This window comes from Trematomus bernacchii, unplaced genomic scaffold (genome assembly GCF_902827165.1).
Source record: "Trematomus bernacchii unplaced genomic scaffold, fTreBer1.1, whole genome shotgun sequence".
NCBI lineage: Eukaryota > Metazoa > Chordata > Actinopteri > Perciformes > Nototheniidae > Trematomus > Trematomus bernacchii.
The window spans coordinates 399433-420304 of record NW_022987665.1 but is presented as its reverse complement, the minus strand read 5'-3'; the positions used below and the strand labels follow the sequence as shown (position 1 = coordinate 420304).

The 20872-nt window shown below is 43.5% G+C and overlaps 1 protein-coding gene and 1 long non-coding RNA gene across 4 annotated transcripts; both read right to left on the bottom strand.

Annotated features, from left to right (window-relative positions):
* Positions 1 to 424: 424 nt before the first annotated feature.
* On the bottom strand, positions 425 to 14440 carry LOC117487131 (ras-related protein Rap-1b). 3 transcript variants are annotated; one of them, XM_034135791.1, is made up of 8 exons: positions 14319 to 14440; positions 9583 to 9655; positions 7495 to 7563; positions 6589 to 6645; positions 5955 to 6095; positions 4388 to 4531; positions 3878 to 4002; positions 425 to 3791 (listed from the first exon to the last, which is right to left on the bottom strand). In XM_034135791.1, exons 2-7 carry the CDS (start codon positions 9637 to 9639, stop codon positions 3916 to 3918), a joined length of 555 nt encoding a protein of 184 aa, XP_033991682.1. In that variant the 5' UTR covers positions 9640 to 9655; positions 14319 to 14440; the 3' UTR covers positions 425 to 3791; positions 3878 to 3915. The 3 variants fall into 3 exon arrangements, with proteins under 3 accessions (XP_033991682.1, XP_033991680.1, XP_033991681.1); XM_034135789.1 differs by having other exon boundaries at positions 3910 to 4002; positions 14319 to 14439; XM_034135790.1 differs by having other exon boundaries at positions 3910 to 4002; positions 9583 to 9652; positions 14319 to 14418.
* Positions 6859 to 7486, bottom strand: LOC117487132. Its single transcript, XR_004556347.1, has 2 exons — positions 6979 to 7486; positions 6859 to 6892 (listed from the first exon to the last, which is right to left on the bottom strand). It is a non-coding gene; the product is annotated as an uncharacterized LOC117487132 (long non-coding RNA).
* Positions 14441 to 20872: the final 6432 nt, after the last annotated feature.

Sequence of the window (20872 nt, the reverse complement as noted above, 5' to 3'; positions counted from 1 at the left end):
TTATTTGTAATAATGAGCACTACAAAATAACGTTATAATAATAGTATAAAGGACCTCTTACAAATAAAATAATAATAACAATAATAAAAACCTCTCAAACTATTATAATTATTATTTTTAATTACGATAATTACTAAACAAATTCATAATGGCACTATATTTTATCTTGAGTAATTATGACCATTTAAAAAAATATATTATAACGTATATTTACATATGTATTTATCCTTACATTATACCCATACTAAATGAAATATATAAGACTGTACATTGACACACAGAAACAGGTGTTGTTTTATGTGTGAAGGTGTATGCACATTGATCCAGAATGACTGCACACCACAGGTTGCTGTTACAAAATTGCACCACTTTTATTCATTTAAGGCTTTTTAGTTTTTACTTTACATTTGGCTTTACCCCCCCCCCCCCCCCCCCCCCCCTCCTGCTTTATCTCCCTCACTGCTGCTGTGGGTTTTTGCACTGGGACAAAACCAGTTCAGAATTTCAATTTCCATAACAGTTTTTAAAATCCAACAACAGCTGAGAAAAGGGACCAGGATTCAGCCGAATAAAAACGGGGATCTTTTTTTTTTTAACCGGTTGCTCGACGCTGAACTGGATCCTTTTACATTTCACTGGTCATCATGCCATACAGAGAAGAAAGAAGCAGGTTTATTTCAGTAAACGTAAAATCATTTCTTCTTTAGATTTCAGTTTGCTTTCGGCTGCGCTCGCGCTCGTCATTCAGGGCGACTTCTGTTCAGTTTAATCTCAGAGTTAGGTCCAGGGTGTGTTCAGCCTAGCTTAGCACAAAGAGTGGAAACAGAGGGAAAGTGCTAGCCTAGCGCTTTAAAAAGTGGGTACAAATATGGCTCAATTAATCGCAGACGTTAGGCCTCTGTATGCTTCAAAGTAAGTGGGTTTCTTTTCTGCTTTGGACGATTTGTCATGATTTTCCAAATGCCATCCAACCAACTTTATGCAGTAATAGTGGAAGTTGAAGACAGCCGAACTTTAACTGCTCTTACGAGGTGTTCAGAAGAAGCTCCATCAAAGACTAGAACACGTTTTATAACTGGGTGGGAGTGGGGAAAGTTGTACTCAAATACACTGTTTGTCCTTCTCTGCTTTTAAAAGTAAGATAGACAATCAAACAACCATCACATTTTGCAGACTACCATGAATTGTCCCATGCAGAAGAACAGTTTTCCTACATTTAGTTAGTAAAACATTATTTTTTTGAAGCATAACTGAGACCTTTAGATCTGACCACTGACAAACTACAGCAACTACAGCCCCAGAAGTCGCACAAAATGTCGAGCGCTACCGCAGACTCTGGAAGTGAGAAACGTCTGCCTGAAGCTGCGGCTATGGAAACGTTGACTTTTCTGCTTGCTAGCATCGCCACGTTTTAATTCTCGTATACGTGGTGATCGCCTGCATAAAGACGTCTCTCTCGAAGCCTCTGCTCGGCATGCAAACTGAGATTCAGCCCCTCCTGGAGGAAACACATTAACATGCTACATGAAGTACTGCAGGAGAACCAGAATACTGAGTAGTACTCACAGAGGTCCAACACACTGTCAAGATGACCATTCTCACATTTCAAAAAACAAAGGGTTCAAAAGGCTTCCTGTGTCCCGGCTGCTTCACAGGCCACGCCCCCTGAATACATGTGGGGGCGGGGCTTCAGCGTTAAGCCCAACCTCCTACGGTCAGTCAAATGCCGTGATAACGTTAAAGAGTAACACTGAGATTATAAGGTGTTTAACTGATGGGAATATTGGCCACATTTCCATTACTTAACTTTAATATTGCTGTATCAAAACGGCATCATTTTATAAAACTTGCTCAGTTACGCTGAAACGTTTTTACGCAACTTGAGGCGTTTTTTTGCCTTTTTTAAATAGTTAATGCCCTAAATTGGTTATGCAAAAGGCGTAGATGCGAAAGTTCGGATTTAGCCAACTACCAACAACAAACAAATTGCAGTCTTCTTGGATTTTACCATAACGTGGAAAAATATGTCCGATAGTAGCTGACATAAAAGAGTAATTGAAATATATATCATCACGCAAACGTCTGACAAAACTACTATTTGTGTAGCAGTTTTTTCACTGCTACACAGACGATGAAAACTAAGCACATTTTCTTCGCAAAAATGAAATTTGAAAGAAAACGCGACAATCCATTTGGCGGCAGCACTCAATGCTAACGCTATAGCATGTTAGCTTTGGGCTACAACGCAGGGTTTGCTTAAGTGCTAGCATGAAATACTCAACTTGACATTGCGGGCGTGCAGGAATATGAAGGAACAACCTTTTGGGTCATGTTTGATCCTCCATAGATGGATATTTAAATATATCCCCATCAGTTAAAGGACGTTATGCAGAATAACTCAGTGGTTCCCTCTCAGACGTGTTAATAACATTAATAATCAGGTAATAATGATGGTTAATAATACTCTATAACACCCTCCCCATTCCCCTGGGTCAAAAAAGTTAATCACAGAAAATGGCGTGGTTCATAGTTATTTAGCACACATACACACAGAAACACACACTCAAACAAATTCACAAACACACACACACTCAAACAAATTCACAAACACACAGGACCAGTGTGAGTCTGCTGTCTGAAGGCAACATGTCCGCCCTGAGCAGCAGATCCAGAGTCAGCTCACCACGCTGCTACGCTAACAAGCTAGGACTCTGACACTATTATTTTAGTGGCGTTGTTAGCATCCCCTACAACAATCACATTAGCATTTGCTGTTCTTACATTTTGCCTCAAAATGTTCAAGTTTCATTGTTGATGTTTTGAAACTCAATACTTTTCCTCACTGACATGCTAACTAGCCAAGCTACCATTAATTCAATAATGCTAACACCACATATACATCGTTTTTTCTCACAATATTTGAAATATATTTGAATAGCTGCAATGCTAACAAAGTAACCAGTAAGTTCACAGTAAGAAGACAATGCTAAATAAAGCTAATACTTCACGAACTGTGTGTTAGAACAACTAGCATTCCCTCCGAAAACAATGCATTTAAGTTGCTTCTGGAACTGATATCTAGCCATTAGCAAAGCTCTTGATTTAACTCGTTATTGGCATCGTTAATGTGCTAGAATTAATTGGAAATATCAGCAAAAAAACAAACAATTTCGTACAACTGAAGTTAGCATTTTATCTTAATTTTGGCAACTCTCTCCTGTAACTGTCGGCTAAAACTCACGTTAGCTTGATACTACTAGCGCGGTGAGCTAACCACATGACCTGCTGCACGCCCCCCCCGCCCTTCCCACCCACTGCCCCAAAAATAAAAAACATTAAATGACTTGTATATCTTTTTCACACAGAATAATAACCACCTTAGTAATAACAGTAATCACTGAATGGATCCACAGGTTCGACTGCTGGAAGTAAAAAGGAGAAAAAGAAACATTTAAAAAGTAGAAAGCAAGAGGCCACTCCCCCAGCAGAGAGCATCATGGGAACCGTAGTTTAAATCCGGGCAGTTGGTTTTTGGAGTCTGTCGAGTCATCTTCAACATGGCCGCCGCCGCAATCCTTTGATGTTTGGTTTCAATGTTTCCAAGGCAACAGTCAGTCGGACTGTGTGGTTCTGAGGGGGGAGGGGGGGGGGGGGGGGGGGGGTCGTCGTGGGAACAGAGGTCAGAGATGGCGCAGGGTGAAGATGTCATGGTTGTGTGAAAGGGGCGTGGCCAGCTGGAAGATGCCCTGTGATTGGTTGGTTGGTTGGTTGTCGGTCAGGTGAGCAGAAAACTGGAAGGAAAAAAAATCCAAATGTAAAAAATTCGAACAAAATTGTACCACATTTTATATTTTGATCATTTCAAATATTAAAATATCTTTGGTTTACATTAGAGCTGAACAACATTACCTGTCATTAGAGAAGTTGACAGGTGGACTTTTTGCGAGTTTTCCCTTGAACTGGACTCTTCCTGTTGATCTGTCGCACCAGGTCGTAGAAGATCTGCACACACACACACACACACACACACACACACACACACACACACACACACACACACACACACACACACACACACACACACACACACACACACACACACACACACACACACACACACACACACACACACACACACACACACACACACACACACACACACACACACACACACACACACACACACACACACACACACACACACACACACACACACACACACACACACACACACACACACACACACACCACACACACACACACACACACACACACACACACACACACACACACACACACACACACACACACACACACAGTATTTAAAGTTAGTTACAACCACTTTTTCCACAACTTGTTGACTACTTGACGCTGGGTAGTTGTTCACCTCGTTGACGTTGATCTTGCTCTTGGCTGAGGTCTCCAGGAAGGCACAGGAGTTCCACTGCCGGGCGAGGCCCACGCCCGAGTCTTTGGCCACGACTCGCTCCACCTCCAGGTCACACTTATTCCCCACCAGGATCATCGGCACCTGAAGCACACACACAGAGACACACACACAGCTGTTGGAGCGGTAGCCAATAGGAGCGTGAGTATACCAAAGTGATGTCACTATACTCAGGAAGTAAACAAAGGCGTCTAATGGAGGTGTTTCAGTGTGTGTGTGTGATATTGTCTTTCTTTCCATGATTGCATTGTGCCAGGTTACAAGAAGTGTGTGTTTGCCGTACACTCAGTGCTTGAATTGGAATAAAAAGGTGCCAGTACTCTAAATCAGCAACTGTTTCAAGTCAATTTTATTTATACAGCCCAAAAACAAGAATTTGGCTCAAAGGTCTTTACAATCTGTACAACATACGACTCCCTCTATCCTTATCCTCATATCTTTGATTCAGTAATTAAAAAGAAACACAAAAAAACTTTAACAGACAAGGAAAAGGGTTTTATTTTTATTTACTGTAACGTTCAGAAATTGCATGTTTTCCCACGACTAATCAGGGAGGTGTCCGGGGCTCTCATAGAGAACATGACGTAGCCTATACATGTGCCTGCATCAGGTCATATAGTATATCCTATAATGCTGGTGGGTTTGTCTCTTTACTGTATATTTTAGAAAGGCTCACTGTACTTGAAGAAAGTATGACAGGCAGCGGATATGGCTAAAGCCTGACTCCTACTGGCGGCTGGGTAAATGACTCCTCGCCCCTGAGTACACTCATGCATCTTTCAGCAGGAGAGGAGAGAGGGAATCAATGGAGCTGCCAGGGAGGACACAGGGGAATCATACAACAAATATGCGTACCTAGATGCGTCATGAGGTGCCGGTACGCAGTAAGAAGTAACGGTATGCAGATGGGTAAAAATCAGAAGTCCCGGTACCGGCCCAATTCAAGCACTGTACACCATCTCTACTAACTATGTTGTGGAGTGTGTGTGTGTGTGTGTGTGTGTGTGTGTGTGTGTGTGTGTGTGTGTGTGGTGTGTGTGTGTGTGTCTCTGTGTGTGTGTGTGTCTCTGTGTGTGTGTGTGTCTCTGTGTGTGTGTGTGTGTGTGTGTGTGTGTCTCTTTAGTGTGTGTGTGTCTCTGTGTGTGTGTGTGTGTGTGTGTGTGTGTCTCTTTAGTGTGTGTGTGTGTGTGTGTGTCTGTGTGTGTCTCTTAGTGTGTGTGTGTGTGTGTGTGTGTGTGTGTGTGTGTGTGTGTGTGTGTGTCTCTTAGTGTGTGTGTGTGTGTGTCTCTTAGTGTGTGTGTCTCTGTGTGTGTCTCTTAGTGTGTGTGTGTGTGTGTGTGTGTGTGTGTCTCTTAGTGTGTGTGTCTCTGTGTGTGTCTCTTAGTGTGTGTGTGTGTGTGTCTTTAGTGTGTGTGTGTGTGTGTGTGTGTGTGTGTGTGTGTGTGTGTGTGTGTGTGTGTGTGTGTGTGTGTGTGTGTGTGTGTGTGTGTGTGTGTGTGTGTCTCACGTCCTCCGTGTCCTTCACTCTCAGGATCTGCTCCCTCAGGTCCTGCAGGTCGTTGAAAGTTGACTGAGCCGTGATGGAGTAAACCAGAGCAAAGCCCTGACCGTTCTTCATGTAGAGGTCACGCATCGCTGTGAACTGCTCCTGAAGACAGACAGACAGACAGACAGGTTAGAGAGACACAGACACACACAGAGACAGACAGACAGACAGGTTAGAGAGACACAGACACACAGACAGACACACAGACAGACAGGTACAGACAGTATGTGGGCAATGTATGCTTTTTCATCTAGGAAACGTGAGTATATAAACAAGACAAAGTAAGAAAGGAGAGGAAGACACACACACACACACACACACACACACACACACACACACATCACAGCACACACACCCACACACACACACACACACACACACACACACACACACACACACACACACACACACACACACACACACACACACAACACACACACACACACCACACACACACACACACACACACACACACACACACACACACACACACACACACACCCACACACACACACACACACACACACACACACACACACACACACACACACACACACACACACACACACACACACACACACACACACACACTTACTGTTCCAGCTGTATCCAGGATCTCTAACATGCACTGCTGTCCGTCCACCTCCACTTGCTGGAAAGCAGAAAGAGACAAAAAAACATTAAAAACTAAATATTTTATAAAATGTCTGCAAACAAATTAAATGTTTTCTCTTATTATCTAATATTTTCTCAAATAACTCAAGATCATAATTAGTTTTTTACAAAATCGATGTTATATTTTTTCGAAATTCTGATTCGAAAATGATTTTGTCTATAACCAAATATTCACAACACAGCTCTTTTTCCCATCAGCCCCTGGGAGCTACTTCCTGTCTCACCTCCCACCCAGAGAGACAGACAGGTGTATTAGAGCTGTCTCACCTCCCATCCAGAGAGACAGACAGGTGTATTAGAGCTGTCTCACCTCCCATCCAGAGAGACAGACAGGTGTATTAGAGCTGTCTCACCTCCCACCCAGAGAGACAGACAGGTGTATTAGAGCTGTCTCACCTCCCATCCAGAGAGACAGACAGGTGTATTAGAGCTGTCTCACCTCCCACCCAGAGAGACAGACAGGTGTATTAGAGCTGTCTCACCTCCCACCCAGAGAGACAGACAGGTGTATTAGAGCTGTCTCACCTCCCACCCAGAGAGACAGACAGGTGTATTAGAGCTGTCTCACCTCCCATCCAGAGAGACAGACAGGTGTATTAGAGCTGTCTCACCTCCCATCCAGAGAGACAGACAGGTGTATTAGAGCTGTCTCACCTCCCACCCAGAGAGACAGACAGGTGTATTAGAGCTGTCTCACCTCCCACCCAGAGAGACAGACAGGTGTATTAGAGCTGTCTCACCTCCCACCCAGAGAGACAGACAGGTGTATTAGAGCTGTCTCACCTCCCACCCAGAGAGACAGACAGGTGTATTAGAGCTGTCTTACCTTCCTGTAGGAATCCTCTATCGTTGGGTCGTATTTCTCCACAAAGATCCCCTGAACAAACTGAACCGTCTGCAGAGAGAGAGAGAGACAGGAAGTGAGACAGTTAGAGGGTGAGACAGTTAGACAGTGAGACCGACAGTCAGAGAGTGAGACAGTTGGAGAGTGAGACAGAGGAAGTAGGGCAGTGGTGTTAATGGCTCTCTGTTCGGTTTCATTGGGAGTCGCTGGTTTGGAAATAATGTGACACGTCTCCATTATCTCATCTGAAGCTGCTCATTGTAGTGAGTGTGTGTGTGTGTGCGTGTGCGTGTGCGTGTGCGTGTGCGTGTGCGTGTGCGTGTGCGTGTGCGTGTGTGTGTGTGTGTGAGTGTGTGAGAGAGAAACAAAGTGACTTCAGTCTGTATCCGCCTATCGTCCCATGGGGGGTTTTTGAGTAAAAAAAAGTTCTAATTTTGCAACCACTAGTAGTAGTTATTCTGTTGTGTCGAATATTTGCATATAAAGTTTACGCTACTTTAACCATCTTTTATATTCTTTATTTATATTTATCGTGTATATTTATTACAGTATTCAGGACTTTTTCTAAACTGGGTAACAGGGTCTCTGCGCCCTCAAACCAAAATGCAGATTTTCCCCGTAAAATGTAAAAGTGATCAGAAAACAATATTTCTGTTCCTCAAAAACTGTGTAATTCCTCCAGAAATGTGAGCATCAAACCGAGCGTCAGACGGAGAATCATTATGGGATGGATGTCCGGTGGCTGGCACTGAAACTGAGATTTCTGAGTTTCTTTTACTGTCCTTTTTTCTGTAGAGGAAGTAAAGAAACCTCTTGATTTATTTGTTGTTTGAGGTGTGAAATGTGGCAGCATGACTCGGCTGTCATTTTGGGGAAGTTAGCGCCCTCTTAATATATCTTTCTAGAAAAACCCTTGATATGCTGTGTGTTAATATGCAATATAACACATTAAATATGCATTTTCTTTGAGTTTGTTTCATATTAATATCATTGACTCATCAGTCTTAATTGCACTGATTTGATATCATTCAAAATATGTTTTACTTTTTATCAAACGTGAATAGATGAGAGTAATACCTACGTCACTTCCGGGCGAAAATTACGGCCCCGCCCACTTTTGGGGGAAAACAACGCTGTCATTTGAATGGCGGTCAATACACATTCTGAAGTTTTTGCCAATCCGATCAGAAATGTAAGAAAACCGTGGATTTGTGGATCTTCAAAGAGCCCGATGACGATGGCCAGACAGGCGAACAATTACATTAAGCCATTGGAAATCGACGGTCGGGCTCGATATATGGTTAAATTAAAATCAGTAGGCGAGGCCGTCATTTCATCAGCTGTTACTCTCATGAGCGAGGTGGAAAATAATAGTTGTATCATGCCAACAAGCTGCTGTGTCGTTTATTTAAAAGAGAGAGAATCTTTGTTCCTGAAACTTTCAGAGTCTCTTTCCACAGAGGGGACACATGTTGATGAAGAAGAGACATGAAGAAGAGGGGACACATGTTGATGTAGAAGAGACATGAGGAAGAGGGGACACATGTTGATGAAGAAGAGACATGAAGAAGAGGGGACACATGTTGATGAAGAAGAGACATGAAGAAGAGAGGACACATGTTGATGTAGAAGAGACATGAAGAAGAGGGGACACATGTTGATGAAGAAGAGACATGAGGAAGAGGGGACACATGTTGATGTAGAAGAGACATGAGGAAGAGGGGACACATGTTGATGAAGAAGAGACATGAAGAAGAGGGGACACATGTTGATGAAGAAGAGACATGAAGAAGAGGGGACACATGTTGATGAAGAAGAGACATGAAGAAGAGGGGACACATGTTGATGAAGAACAGACATGAAGAAGAGGGGACACATGTTGATGTAGAAGAGACATGAAGAAGAGGGGACACATGTTGATGAAGAAGAGACATGAAGAAGAGGATGTTGCACAATAGGTCCCCTTTAATGTATTCTTATTTTTGTACCAAATGTCTGTGTGTGTGTGTTTGTTTAAACATATAAAGAATACATGTATTTAAGTATATACAGTTTAGTGTAATAACTCACCAGCGCTGACTTCCCGACGCCTCCTGATCCCAACACCACCAGTTTGTATTCACGCATCCTGACTGTCTGTCTGCTGAGAGAGAGACAGGAGGACAGACAGGTTATCCATGTGTAGAAAACATGTCTCTCCTGTCAGAGACACAAAGTGAAAGCAGGACACACAATTCCTGAGAGCTTCAAGAAAACTGGATATTTTTGCAGCGTCAGGAATTATTCTCACAGAGCAGCGTTACAATAACACACCTGGAGCTGTAAAGCCATCCGTTACAAACACACACACACACACACACACGATCATTTCCTGTCTTACACTAAAAGGTCATAATTACCCAGAATGCATCAGGCTGCATGTGTGTTCATTGAAAACAGTGTGAGGTCATGTGATCACACACAGCTGGTGGTGATGTCACGACTGTGGAATCTTTCCTGGTTACTGTCGCTATGCGCCTGCATGTGTGTGTGTGTGTGTGTGTGTGTGTGTGTGTGTGTGTGTGTGTGTGTGTGTTTGCATACCAGTCATGCCTCACTGCGTGTTTGTCATGGCAGCAACAAGAAGCAACATGACACACAAACACACACTTCTAATTGTCTGTTAATACTGGTCTGCAAAGGTTACCATGGTAATGAGATAAGTGTGTGTGTGTGTCTAACCACTATTTATAGTGTGTTTTTGTTTACCCAGAATCCTCGGTTTTATCAGTGAGGGATCTGATCTTACTGTTTGTATTCCTAAGTGGAACAAGGGACTTTTATTTGGAATTTATGTTTTAACTTCCTTTCTTAAAGGTGGGGTAGGTAAGTTTGAGAATCCGGCTCGAGATACACTTGTTGTTATATTCCATGGAATGCTCTTCACATCCCGATAGCAATGAATATCTGAAGTGCTTTGACAACAAATCCATTAAAAAATATCATCTGTGGAAGCTGTGGTACTGTAAAAAGCACGACCAATCATCTGAGCCGGCCCGGCTAAAATAACTGGATGGCCTACCTGCCTGTCAGCCTTCCATCTGTGCACAGACTTATCTCGTGCCCTCATTGGTCATGTGCGCGTTCGTGTGTGTTGGAGGAGGGGCTCTGTGAGGAAGTGGCAGATTTTTTCCGGCTGTGTATTTTCAAATTCTAGCGATCTCGAGCTGGTTTCTCAAACTTACCTACCCCACCTTTAAGTGTCGTTTACTCCATTTTATGTTATAGGAAAATATTTTTCACTAAACTTATTTGTCCTGGTTATTTGTTGTTGTTCTACCGGGGAAAACAATCGGAACAAATAAATAATTTTTTATAATTTAGTATTTTTCTCAGATATTTTCCTCAACAGCAACTTTTTACAGGACTTCTCAAAGTGAAATCCTGCTGTTGAGCACGGTGGAGTTTAATCTGTCCAGGTGTCAGTGAACGCATCACGAGAGGTGCATTTTAGGGCCTAGAGGTCTGAACGCTTCCCACAAGTCAGGACGAGTTCAAGGAATCGCAGGAAGTCACAAAACTGAAGCAGAAAGTGAAAAATGAAACCTCCTCCTGAGAGAATCTGGATATTCCCTCACAGCTCATGAACTCAACCAATAATGACTCACAGTCAAAGTCAAAGTCAAAATGAATGTAAAAGAGGCCCAATTCTGCTTTTCGTGGTGTTCCCTCCTGTAGTGTGTTCTATAGGTTTTCTGTGCATGTAAAGGGTCTGAAAAGGTCGAAAATCCCAAAATTCCGGAACACAGTGACATCACTTTGGAAACCTCACACTCCTATTGGCTAGCGCTCCAACACATTGTACGTGATCGGCTAAGGGGCGGGACATCTCTAAGCAGGTTGACCAATCACAACAGAGCCGGCCAGCTAACCAATCAGAGCAGACTGGGCTCTGGTTTCAGACAGAGGGTGAAAAGAGGTGCTGCAGCTTTCTGAACATTAAAGCATGGAGACATGAAGAGACACTACATACTGATATACACCTGAACATCAGCAGGAGAGGACTCTTTAAAGTAGAGACACTACATACTGATATACACCTGAACATCAGCAGGAGAGGACTCTTTAAAGTAGAGACACTACATACTGATATACACCTGAACATCAGCAGGAGAGGACTCTTTAAAGTAGAGACACTACATACTGATATACACCTGAACATCAGCAGGAGAGGACTCTTTAAAGTAGAGACACTACATACTGATATACACCTGAACATCAGCAGGAGAGGACTCTTTAAAGTAGAGACACTACATACTGATATACACCTGAACATCAGCAGGAGAGGACTCTTTAAAGTAGAGACACTACATACTGATATACACCTGAACATCAGCAGGAGAGGACTCTTTAAAGTAGAGACACTACATACTGATGTACACCTGAACATCAGCAGGAGAGGACTCTTTAAAGTAGAGACACTACATACTGATATACACCTGAACATCAGCAGGAGAGGACTCTTTAAAGTAGAGACACTACATACTGATATACACCTGAACATCAGCAGGAGAGGACTCTTTAAAGTAGAGACACTACATACTGATATACACCTGAACATCAGCAGGAGAGGACTCTTTAAAGTAGAGACACTACATACTGATATACACCTGAACATCAGCAGGAGAGGACTCTTTAAAGTAGAGACACTACATACTGATATACACCTGAACATCAGCAGGAGAGGACTCTTTAAAGTAGAGACACTACATACTGATATACACCTGAACATCAGCAGGAGAGGACTCTTTAAAGTAGAGACACTACATACTGATGTACACCTGAACATCAGCAGGAGAGGACTCTTTAAAGTAGAGACACTACATACTGATATACACCTGAACATCAGCAGGAGAGGACTCTTTAAAGTAGAGACACTACATACTGATATACACCTGAACATCAGCAGGAGAGGACTCTTTAAAGTAGAGACACTACATACTGATATATACCTGAACATCAGCAGGAGAGAACTCTTTAAAGTAGAGACACTACATACTGATATACACCTGAACATCAGCAGGAGAGGACTCTTTAAAGTAGAGACACTACATACTGATATATACCTGAACATCAGCAGGAGAGAACTCTTTAAAGTAGAGACACTACATACTGATATACACCTGAACATCAGCAGGAGAGAACTCTTTAAAGTAGAGACACTACATACTGACTGAACTTTAATGGATATAATAGTTTAAATATAGGCAAATTGTGTTAAACTAAAACTTGACATTAAATATGGCAAATAATGGGCCTAATTTTCAAAATAAGATACATGCACAACATGATTGATTAGTCAGATGTAGAACATTTATTAGCAACAATGCCAAAATATTCTCTGTTAATATAATTTAGAATTTGACTATTTTCTGCTTTTGTTTGACATGAAGGAAAGCTGAATATTTTAGGGTTTTAGAAAAAGTGTTCACACAAAACAAGACCTTTTAGGAAGTCATCTTGGCTCTTTTATTGGTTTTGGGATATATCATGGACTAAAAAAGCAGTCAGGGTAATAAAGATGTCAATACATGTTGAACAAACAACCCATTAATCAACTTCTGTTTCCAAACGAGACAGAGAACAGGGTGTTTGTTTCACACATCCCTCCACCCTGACGAGACTTTGTAGAATAGATATATATTTCAGTGGTGTGAAATGACGCCCGCATGAATAAGAGCGTAGTTATAACGTGGCAAAAATAGTCATTACTGATACGCAGTTTGGTGATACCAGGCTGAATGCACACGTTGAAAACATAACTTAACATAAATGAGTGCATGTGAAATAAGGAATAAAACAGACAAAGAGGTCCAAGTGCAAATGAATGAACTGAGTGCAAACAGGGATGTAGTCAATATATAAGCATAGTAATCAATATGTACATACAGGATGTCTAAACTGTTTGTAAAAGTATTTAAAAAAAGATCAAGTCTGTAGTGTTGCTTTCTCCAACAGGCACCAAATGCAGCATGATGTTTTAATCTACTAAAGTAAAGTTGTTGGACAAAGATGGACACACACACACACACACACACACTGATCCCTGAGTCAACCAGAACTAGGTGGGGCCTGTCAATACTCTGTGTGTGTATGTGTATGTGTATGTGTATGTGTGTGTGTGTGTGTGTGTGTGTGTGTGTGTGTGTGTGTGTGTGTGTGTGTGTGTGTGTGTGTTGCTGACAGTACAACAGCAGAGGAATAAAACCAAGCCTTGTCTTTACACTACAGTCAGACAGACAGACAGACAGACAGGCCTAGAGAAAGAGAGACAGACAGGTTCCTCCAAACTCCTCATTGTGCAATAAGTTACTTCCTCTCTCTCTCTCTCTCTTTTTTTTTTTTCTTTCCTCCAGCAGATCAGCGGGAGCTCCGCAGCTCTGTATCCGCCTCAGAACGCTCCCTCCCCGGACACCTCGGGCGCCAGGCCCCGCTGCCCCGCTGGAGGAAAGAGACCAACTGCCGAGATGGAACGTTCCGATTTTTTGAACGGCGGGCAGGAGAAACAATCCGCCGCCATGTTTGAACCTCCACTGTCTGTCTGTCTGTGAGTCGGTTAATATGAACAGTATTATGATTAACGGAGCTCCTGTCTGTCTGCCTGTCTGTCCGCCGGTCGCTTCCGCAAACCCAGCCCCGTTCGGCCGGGACTCGAACCCGCGCCCCGCCTGACTCTCTGCTCCCGGGTTAGAGCTACACATGCTTAATGAAGGGGAGATATAAAGGGAAAAAGGCGTAAAGAAGGTAAAGACAGAGAAGTTACTCACAGTCATCCACCGTCCGCTGCTCTCTCTCTCTTTCTGTTCCACACTCTGTGTCTATGTCGCTCTCCCAGAGCCGCTCCCTCCTGCCGCTGCGTGCTGACGTCAAGCTCCACGCACTGAACGTGAACCACTTCCGGTTGTTTCTCTCAAAATAACACAAATACTATGGAAAACGGCTCATTATTGTAATACAGATTTAGGAAAAGTTTTACATTATTTTAAAGGATATAAATTATTTTTAATCAAGGTAATAATAAATGAACAAAAGCATGTTAATATGATGTAGTTATAAAACCATAAAAGTCTCGAAAAAACATTAAATCATTATTTAAATTATTTGATTGTGTTCTTTTCACTGGCTACTGTTTTATTTTGTATTCAAATGTATGTGTCCTATTAGTGTACAGTATAAGTATAATAAAAAGTTAAAAACCCATAAAGTTGTAACATAAGTACTGTAGTGCCGAGAGAAGGGAGTCGGAGGCGGTGCATCGAAGGTGCAAATCTGGCTTTAATGAGCGACAGAAATGGACATGCTGTCGGGTCGCAGCCCGGGAAGAGAAGAGAAAGCGAAAGGGAGGACACACAGTAGGTACACAGTAGGTACCGTCAACATATGTGTCCGTGCGGAAACAATACCCCCAACCTGTAGTTCCATGAGTGAATTATGTAACCCAGTTAATTAGTGATCACTACACAAGCCCCCCCAGAATTCAACCATGGACACAATCCTTGCGTCCGGGAGGAAGCACCACAGGAGCCGAGGAGGGCAGGGCCGCCGGCGAGGGCCGGGCCATGGAACGGGCCGTCGGAAGGGGGCCGCAGGAGAGGGTAGGGGCCCCAACGAGGGCGAGGGCACCCCCACCAGGGGGTGGGGGGGCGGGCCGGAACGGGCCGTCGTCAGGGGGCCGCAGAAAGCAGGGTCGCTGTGTTGCGACGTGGGGACAGGCGTGAATATCCCGGTGGTCCCCAGCAGGGAGGAGCGCTGCCCGGCCGCAGGCGAAGGCACAGCGGCGGCGGGTACGAAGTCCTCGGGAGGAAGGAGCCGTGTCCCCGGGAGGAGGGAGCCGTGGACAGGGGAGAGGCCAGACGGGGCGCCGTCCGAAGCCGCCGTCGAGGCGAACCGTGAGCCGCGGTTAGAGGTGAGGCCAGGCAGGGTCCCGAAGCACGCCACCCACGGGCCGTTGAAGGCATGGGCGACGTCCAGAACCGCCGAGGCGAGGGAAGAGGCCAGACAGGGTCCCGAAGCGCGCCACCCACGGGCCGATGAAGGCATGGGCGACGTCCGAAACCGTAGAGTCGAGGCGAGACGGGGTCCAGAAGCGCGCCACCCACGGGCCGAAGAAGGCATGGGCGACGTCCGAAGCCGCCGTCGAGGTGGTGAAAAAGCGAGAGGGTCCACACGAGGCCGACCAGACATGGTCGAACCTCCTCTCAGGCACCAGAAAAAAACTCAAAAGGGTCGTCCTGTCCACGAACAAAAACAGGTGGGCGAAATAGCGAGAGGATCCACACGAGGCCGACCAGACATGATCGAACCTCCTCTCCGGCACCACAAAAAAAACAGTCGGATGGCGATAGCTGCTAGCTGTCATGGCTAGCTGTCGTTAGCCGTTGGTAGCTGCTAGCCGTTAGCAGTCGTGGCTAGCCGTTAGCGAGCGCAGCCGGACATGCAGCCGCATGTCCCGAATAAACCAGGCATGGTCGTGTATCGGCTCCATGGAAGGCCTGCTGTCCCCCAGTGCCGAAAAGCCGTGGAAATGGCGAGCGTCATCCGCGGCCATTCCGGAGGGCGCACCGAGCCACAGTCCGTGTGCACGTGGCAGCCACGGACGTCTCCAAAAATCTCCGGCATTCCGAGAAAAACAGTGTTTTTTGCCGTGTTCGGTTCAGTCTCGGATCCTTTGCGAGACTTATGTCAGGGTCACCAATGTAGTGCCGAGAGAAGGGAGTCGGAGGCGGTGCATCGAAGGTGCAAATCTGGCTTTAATGAGCGATAGAAATGGACATGCTGTCGGGTCGCAGCCCGGGAAGAGAAGAGAAAGCGAAAGGGAGGACACACAGTAGGTACACAGTAGGTACCGTCAACATATGTGTCCGTGCGGAAACAATACCCCCAACCTGTAGTTCCATGAGTGAATTATGTAACCCAGTTAATTAGTGATCACTACAGTACCAATATTATGCTTTTACTTTGAAGGCTGCCCCCGCTTACTTCCGGCTTTCTTTAACTTCGTCACATTTTCGCTCTTTTTTTTTCTTGTGACGTTTTCTCAGCTGCTTCCCGCTTCCTGCTACATATCTTTATTTTACTTTGATTACATATTAACAGATAGTCACATTTTCGAAGTAGTACCCAAATATTTCACTTAAAGGGGAGCTATCATGCAAAATGCACTTTTTGATGTCTTCTCTACATCAACATGTGTCCCCGGTGTGTCAGGGAACTCACGCAGCGTCAGAAAATAAAACCCTCTCTCTTTTCCTCCGTACCCAAATCTCTAAAAACGGGGGAACAACGGAGCTGATCCAGATGTGCGTCCGATATGACGTAATATCTGAAATGTGGACCCACGGCCCTATCAGAAACGTTGCTATCAGAAACAATGCCCGACTGTTTTGGACGTAATATGGTCGGTGTTTACATTAGCATGGCTAACACTCAGAGCTAACCTGTACTGGAGAGCATGTGTGTGAAGAAGCAGGAAATAAAAAGGAACTCACCTTGTGGTATAACCGGCAAGAGAGAAAGCCTTTGAGCTCCATACTGTTTCAGAAACAATCCTTGATAATCCATGATATGGCGTTTCATCACCGCAGTATTTAGTTTAGACAGTAGCTGCCGGGTCCCGCATGAGCTCAGACCCCTCCTTTTTCATTTTTAAAGCTTTATCCCCCAAATCAGCACTTTAGAAACAGGAAGTGAAACAGAGGGATATGAGGCATGGCTAGAATGGGTGATCTGTTTGGTGTTTTGAGCAAAACACTTCATAGACATGTTTTTTATATATTTGTATATATCTGAGACCTATGCTATTGCCTACAAATAGCATGAGAGGTGACCTTTAAGTATTTTTATTTATACTGATCAATTGGCAATTTTTACTCCATTAAATCCCAATCCATCATTTTTGGCTGACAGCTTTATTTACTTTTATATAAACAAACATATGATTATCTTACAGAATGTTATGTAGGTTAAACCACCCAACAGTATATAAAGAGTAAACATTAGCAACCTCCTTAAACATGTAGTCTACACTCTACAGAGGTAAAACATTTTAAATGTCCGGATAGTGTCCATAATTTGACTCTATATCTTCTAAAGTTCAACAAGTTGGTGACATTTATTGGTATTTCATGTTAAATATTATAACATACTATATATTATTTTTATGTATGAGGGGAAAGTGTTTCTTAAAGTGTGAAAACCACCAAAAATACCTCAAAAACTGGTTTGAAAAAAATCAGAGAATTGTGTAAAAATTCAAGCAATTGGTGAAAAATGTCCAATTTTATTTTATTCATATTAAATGTTATTGTTTATTGTAATAGAGTATGTTCCCACTGTGTTATACGTACTTAATGGATCTAAAATACTTGTAAAAAAAAGTTTATGACTACATTTTAACAAGCCTCTATAGTGTCAACATGATCATGTGACCCTCATGACGGAGGTCACCAGAGAAAACCTGAACATTAAAACCACAGTGTGTGTGTGTGTGTGTGTGTGTGTGTGTGTGTGTGTGTGTGTGTGTGTGTGTGTGTGTGTGTGTGTGTGTGTGTGTGTGTTACAGCAGTCAGAGAGCATTTGAGCATGTCGCAGCAAGTTCATGGGAACACGCCTTCACACGCACACACACACACACTGTTTACTACTGTGTGTGAACCCCACCCTAACAGGAAGCAGTCACCGAGAATATTTGCTCCCCCCCCAACCAACTTCCCGTTCTCTGACACACACTTCCTCTTTTTGTGTGTGTGTGTGTGTGTGTGTGTGTGTGTGTGTGTGTGTGTGTGTGTGTGTGTGTGTGTGTGACGTATGTGTGTGTGTGTGTGTGTGTGTGTGTTCAGGTGAAAGTACATCACTCTGTGAGGAAAGGTCATGCATTAAACTTTAATTATAGTTAAAGGTGGGGTAGGTAAGTTTGAGAAACCGGCTCGAGATACACTTTTTGTTATATTCCATGGAATGCTCTTAACATCCCGATAGCAATGAATATCTGAAGTGCTTTGACAAGAAATCCATTAAAAAATATCATCTGTGGAAGCTGTAGTACTGTAAAAAGCACGACCAATCATTTTAGAATGATTGGATGGCCTACCTGCCTGTCAGCCTTCCATCTGTGCACAAACTTATCTCGTGCCCTCATTGGTCATGTGCGCGTTCGTGTGTGTTGGAGGAGGGGCTCTGTAAGGAAGTGGCAGATTTTCTCCGGTTGTGAATTTTCAAATTCTAGCGATCTCGAGCCGGTTTCTCAAACTTACCTACCCCACCTTTAATTTACCAAGAAAATGAAGTGAAAGTATGAAACATAAAGTCATCTGGTTGAAACGTTTAAAAAACAGTACACGTTGAGATGAGATCAAACTCTTACATTTAAGGTAAACAATGAGTCAAAAGGTGGTGTTTGTTCAGTAACACTGAGTGTATTCACACACCAGTACCCAGAAAATACACCACTTTATAAATTGTCTTCACCTATATGTGCTCATAAGTGACTAATTGAAAAATACATTAAAAAAATAAAATAAATCCTCGTCAAAAAAGAATAAAACGACCAATAAATCGGCTGAAAAGAGTCGTCTCTAATATTCAAATGAAAGTTTTTGTGTAAACCATAGACTGTATATATAAAGCTGTAAACGCATCAATTCTTTCAAAAATAAAAGTGACATTTTTCCTGATCATTTTGGAGAACAAAGCAAGAAAGGGGAGCTGCAGATTCTCCTCTCACCTCATCTTGTCCATCCGTCAGGAGATACAGTTTTCTTCAGAGGCCCTCAGAATACATTAGTGAACTTCAAAGAGAGGAATCAGCATGTCAATGATGAAACAAACTCATCCATGCAGACGCTGCTAGGAGACGAGATGAAGGAGGAGCGCTCGATTTGTTCGAGCTGCGGCCTCATTAACAGAAACAAAGTACATTGACCCTCTGGGACTTGTCTCTTTAGTGTTCTCATACTGCCTGTGCTGCAGCACCTCTTTTCACCCTCTGTCTGAAACCAGAGCCCAGTCTGCTCTGATTGGTTAGCTGACCGGCTCTGTTGTGATTGGTCAACCTGCTTAGAGATGTCCCGCCCCTTAGCCTATCACGTACAATGTGTTGGAGCGCTAGCCAATAGAGGCGCTAGTGATACATAGAGATGTCAGGAAGGGGGATTTGTGCCTTTGCAGACCATTGACATGCACTAAAACCTATTAGAACGCACTACAGGAAAGGAAAAAACCTTAAAAAAAAATGCAGAATAGGGACTCTTTAAATGTCTAGTTTTACGTGTTAAAAAAATCACGTACAATGTGTTGGAGCGCGAGTGTTGCGTAGTGATGTCACGATGTACCGGAACTTTGGGATTTCACCATTTGCAGACCATTTACATGCACTAAAACCTTTATAACACACTACAGGAGAGGGGAAACCACGAAAAGCAGTATTAGAGCCCCTTTAACTTGCTATCATAATATACATTTCCACCTTTAAAATGTTCAATGAAAACAACTTACCTGAAATCCAAAGCACATTACAAAACGTCAGAGACCACAACGCTAAAACAATGGCCGCCATATTTAGTTTTTCTTACTCGAGGCATTGAGGCCATGGATGTTTAATAAGAACAGGATACAGCGTGGGAGGCGGGGTCTCGTTCTTTCCTATGAGAGCTGCTCATTGGCGCATGAGGACAAAATGGCCCAACTTTTGAGAGAGCGAGACGTCCCAGATTACCCATCATGCCTAGCTGTCAGAGCAGAAGAACCCGTATGTGCGCTCACAGAGCATGCGCCCCTTAAGCCCCGCCCCCCGAGCTCCCACTCTCGGCTCAGTAGAATGAATGGAGACAGAAAATAAATCTGGATTCGGCTTTTAGTGCATTTTACAACTTTAAGGACCGAATGATTCTAATAAGGGCTATACAATAGTTCATACTGGGTAGTTTATTTAGTTTAAAAACAATTATCCGCTGATTTACAGACGTCTCTTTCCCATGTTAGTCAATGGGGAAAAGTCTTTCTGGGCCGGGTGACGTCACGGACTGATACAGAAATTGCAGTACCGCCGTTTGGACACTACGAATATTTTCATCAGAGTCCGGCGCACTTCCTGGGGGCTTGGTTGAGGGTCCTCATTGGAAAAAGAAGCTAACTTTTATTAAGAAGATCCTTTAGATCAAACTGGAAGCAGATTTTGTTTCACATTTGTTTTTTTAATCCTCAGTGAAGCCCAAATATTCACACATGGCTTTTATTTCCTGCTAGTCATTTTTTTTATTCAGGTGTTAAATGACAGATTTCAGCTCGAGCAGACCTCGTAAATCGCCTGAATCATCGTCTAATA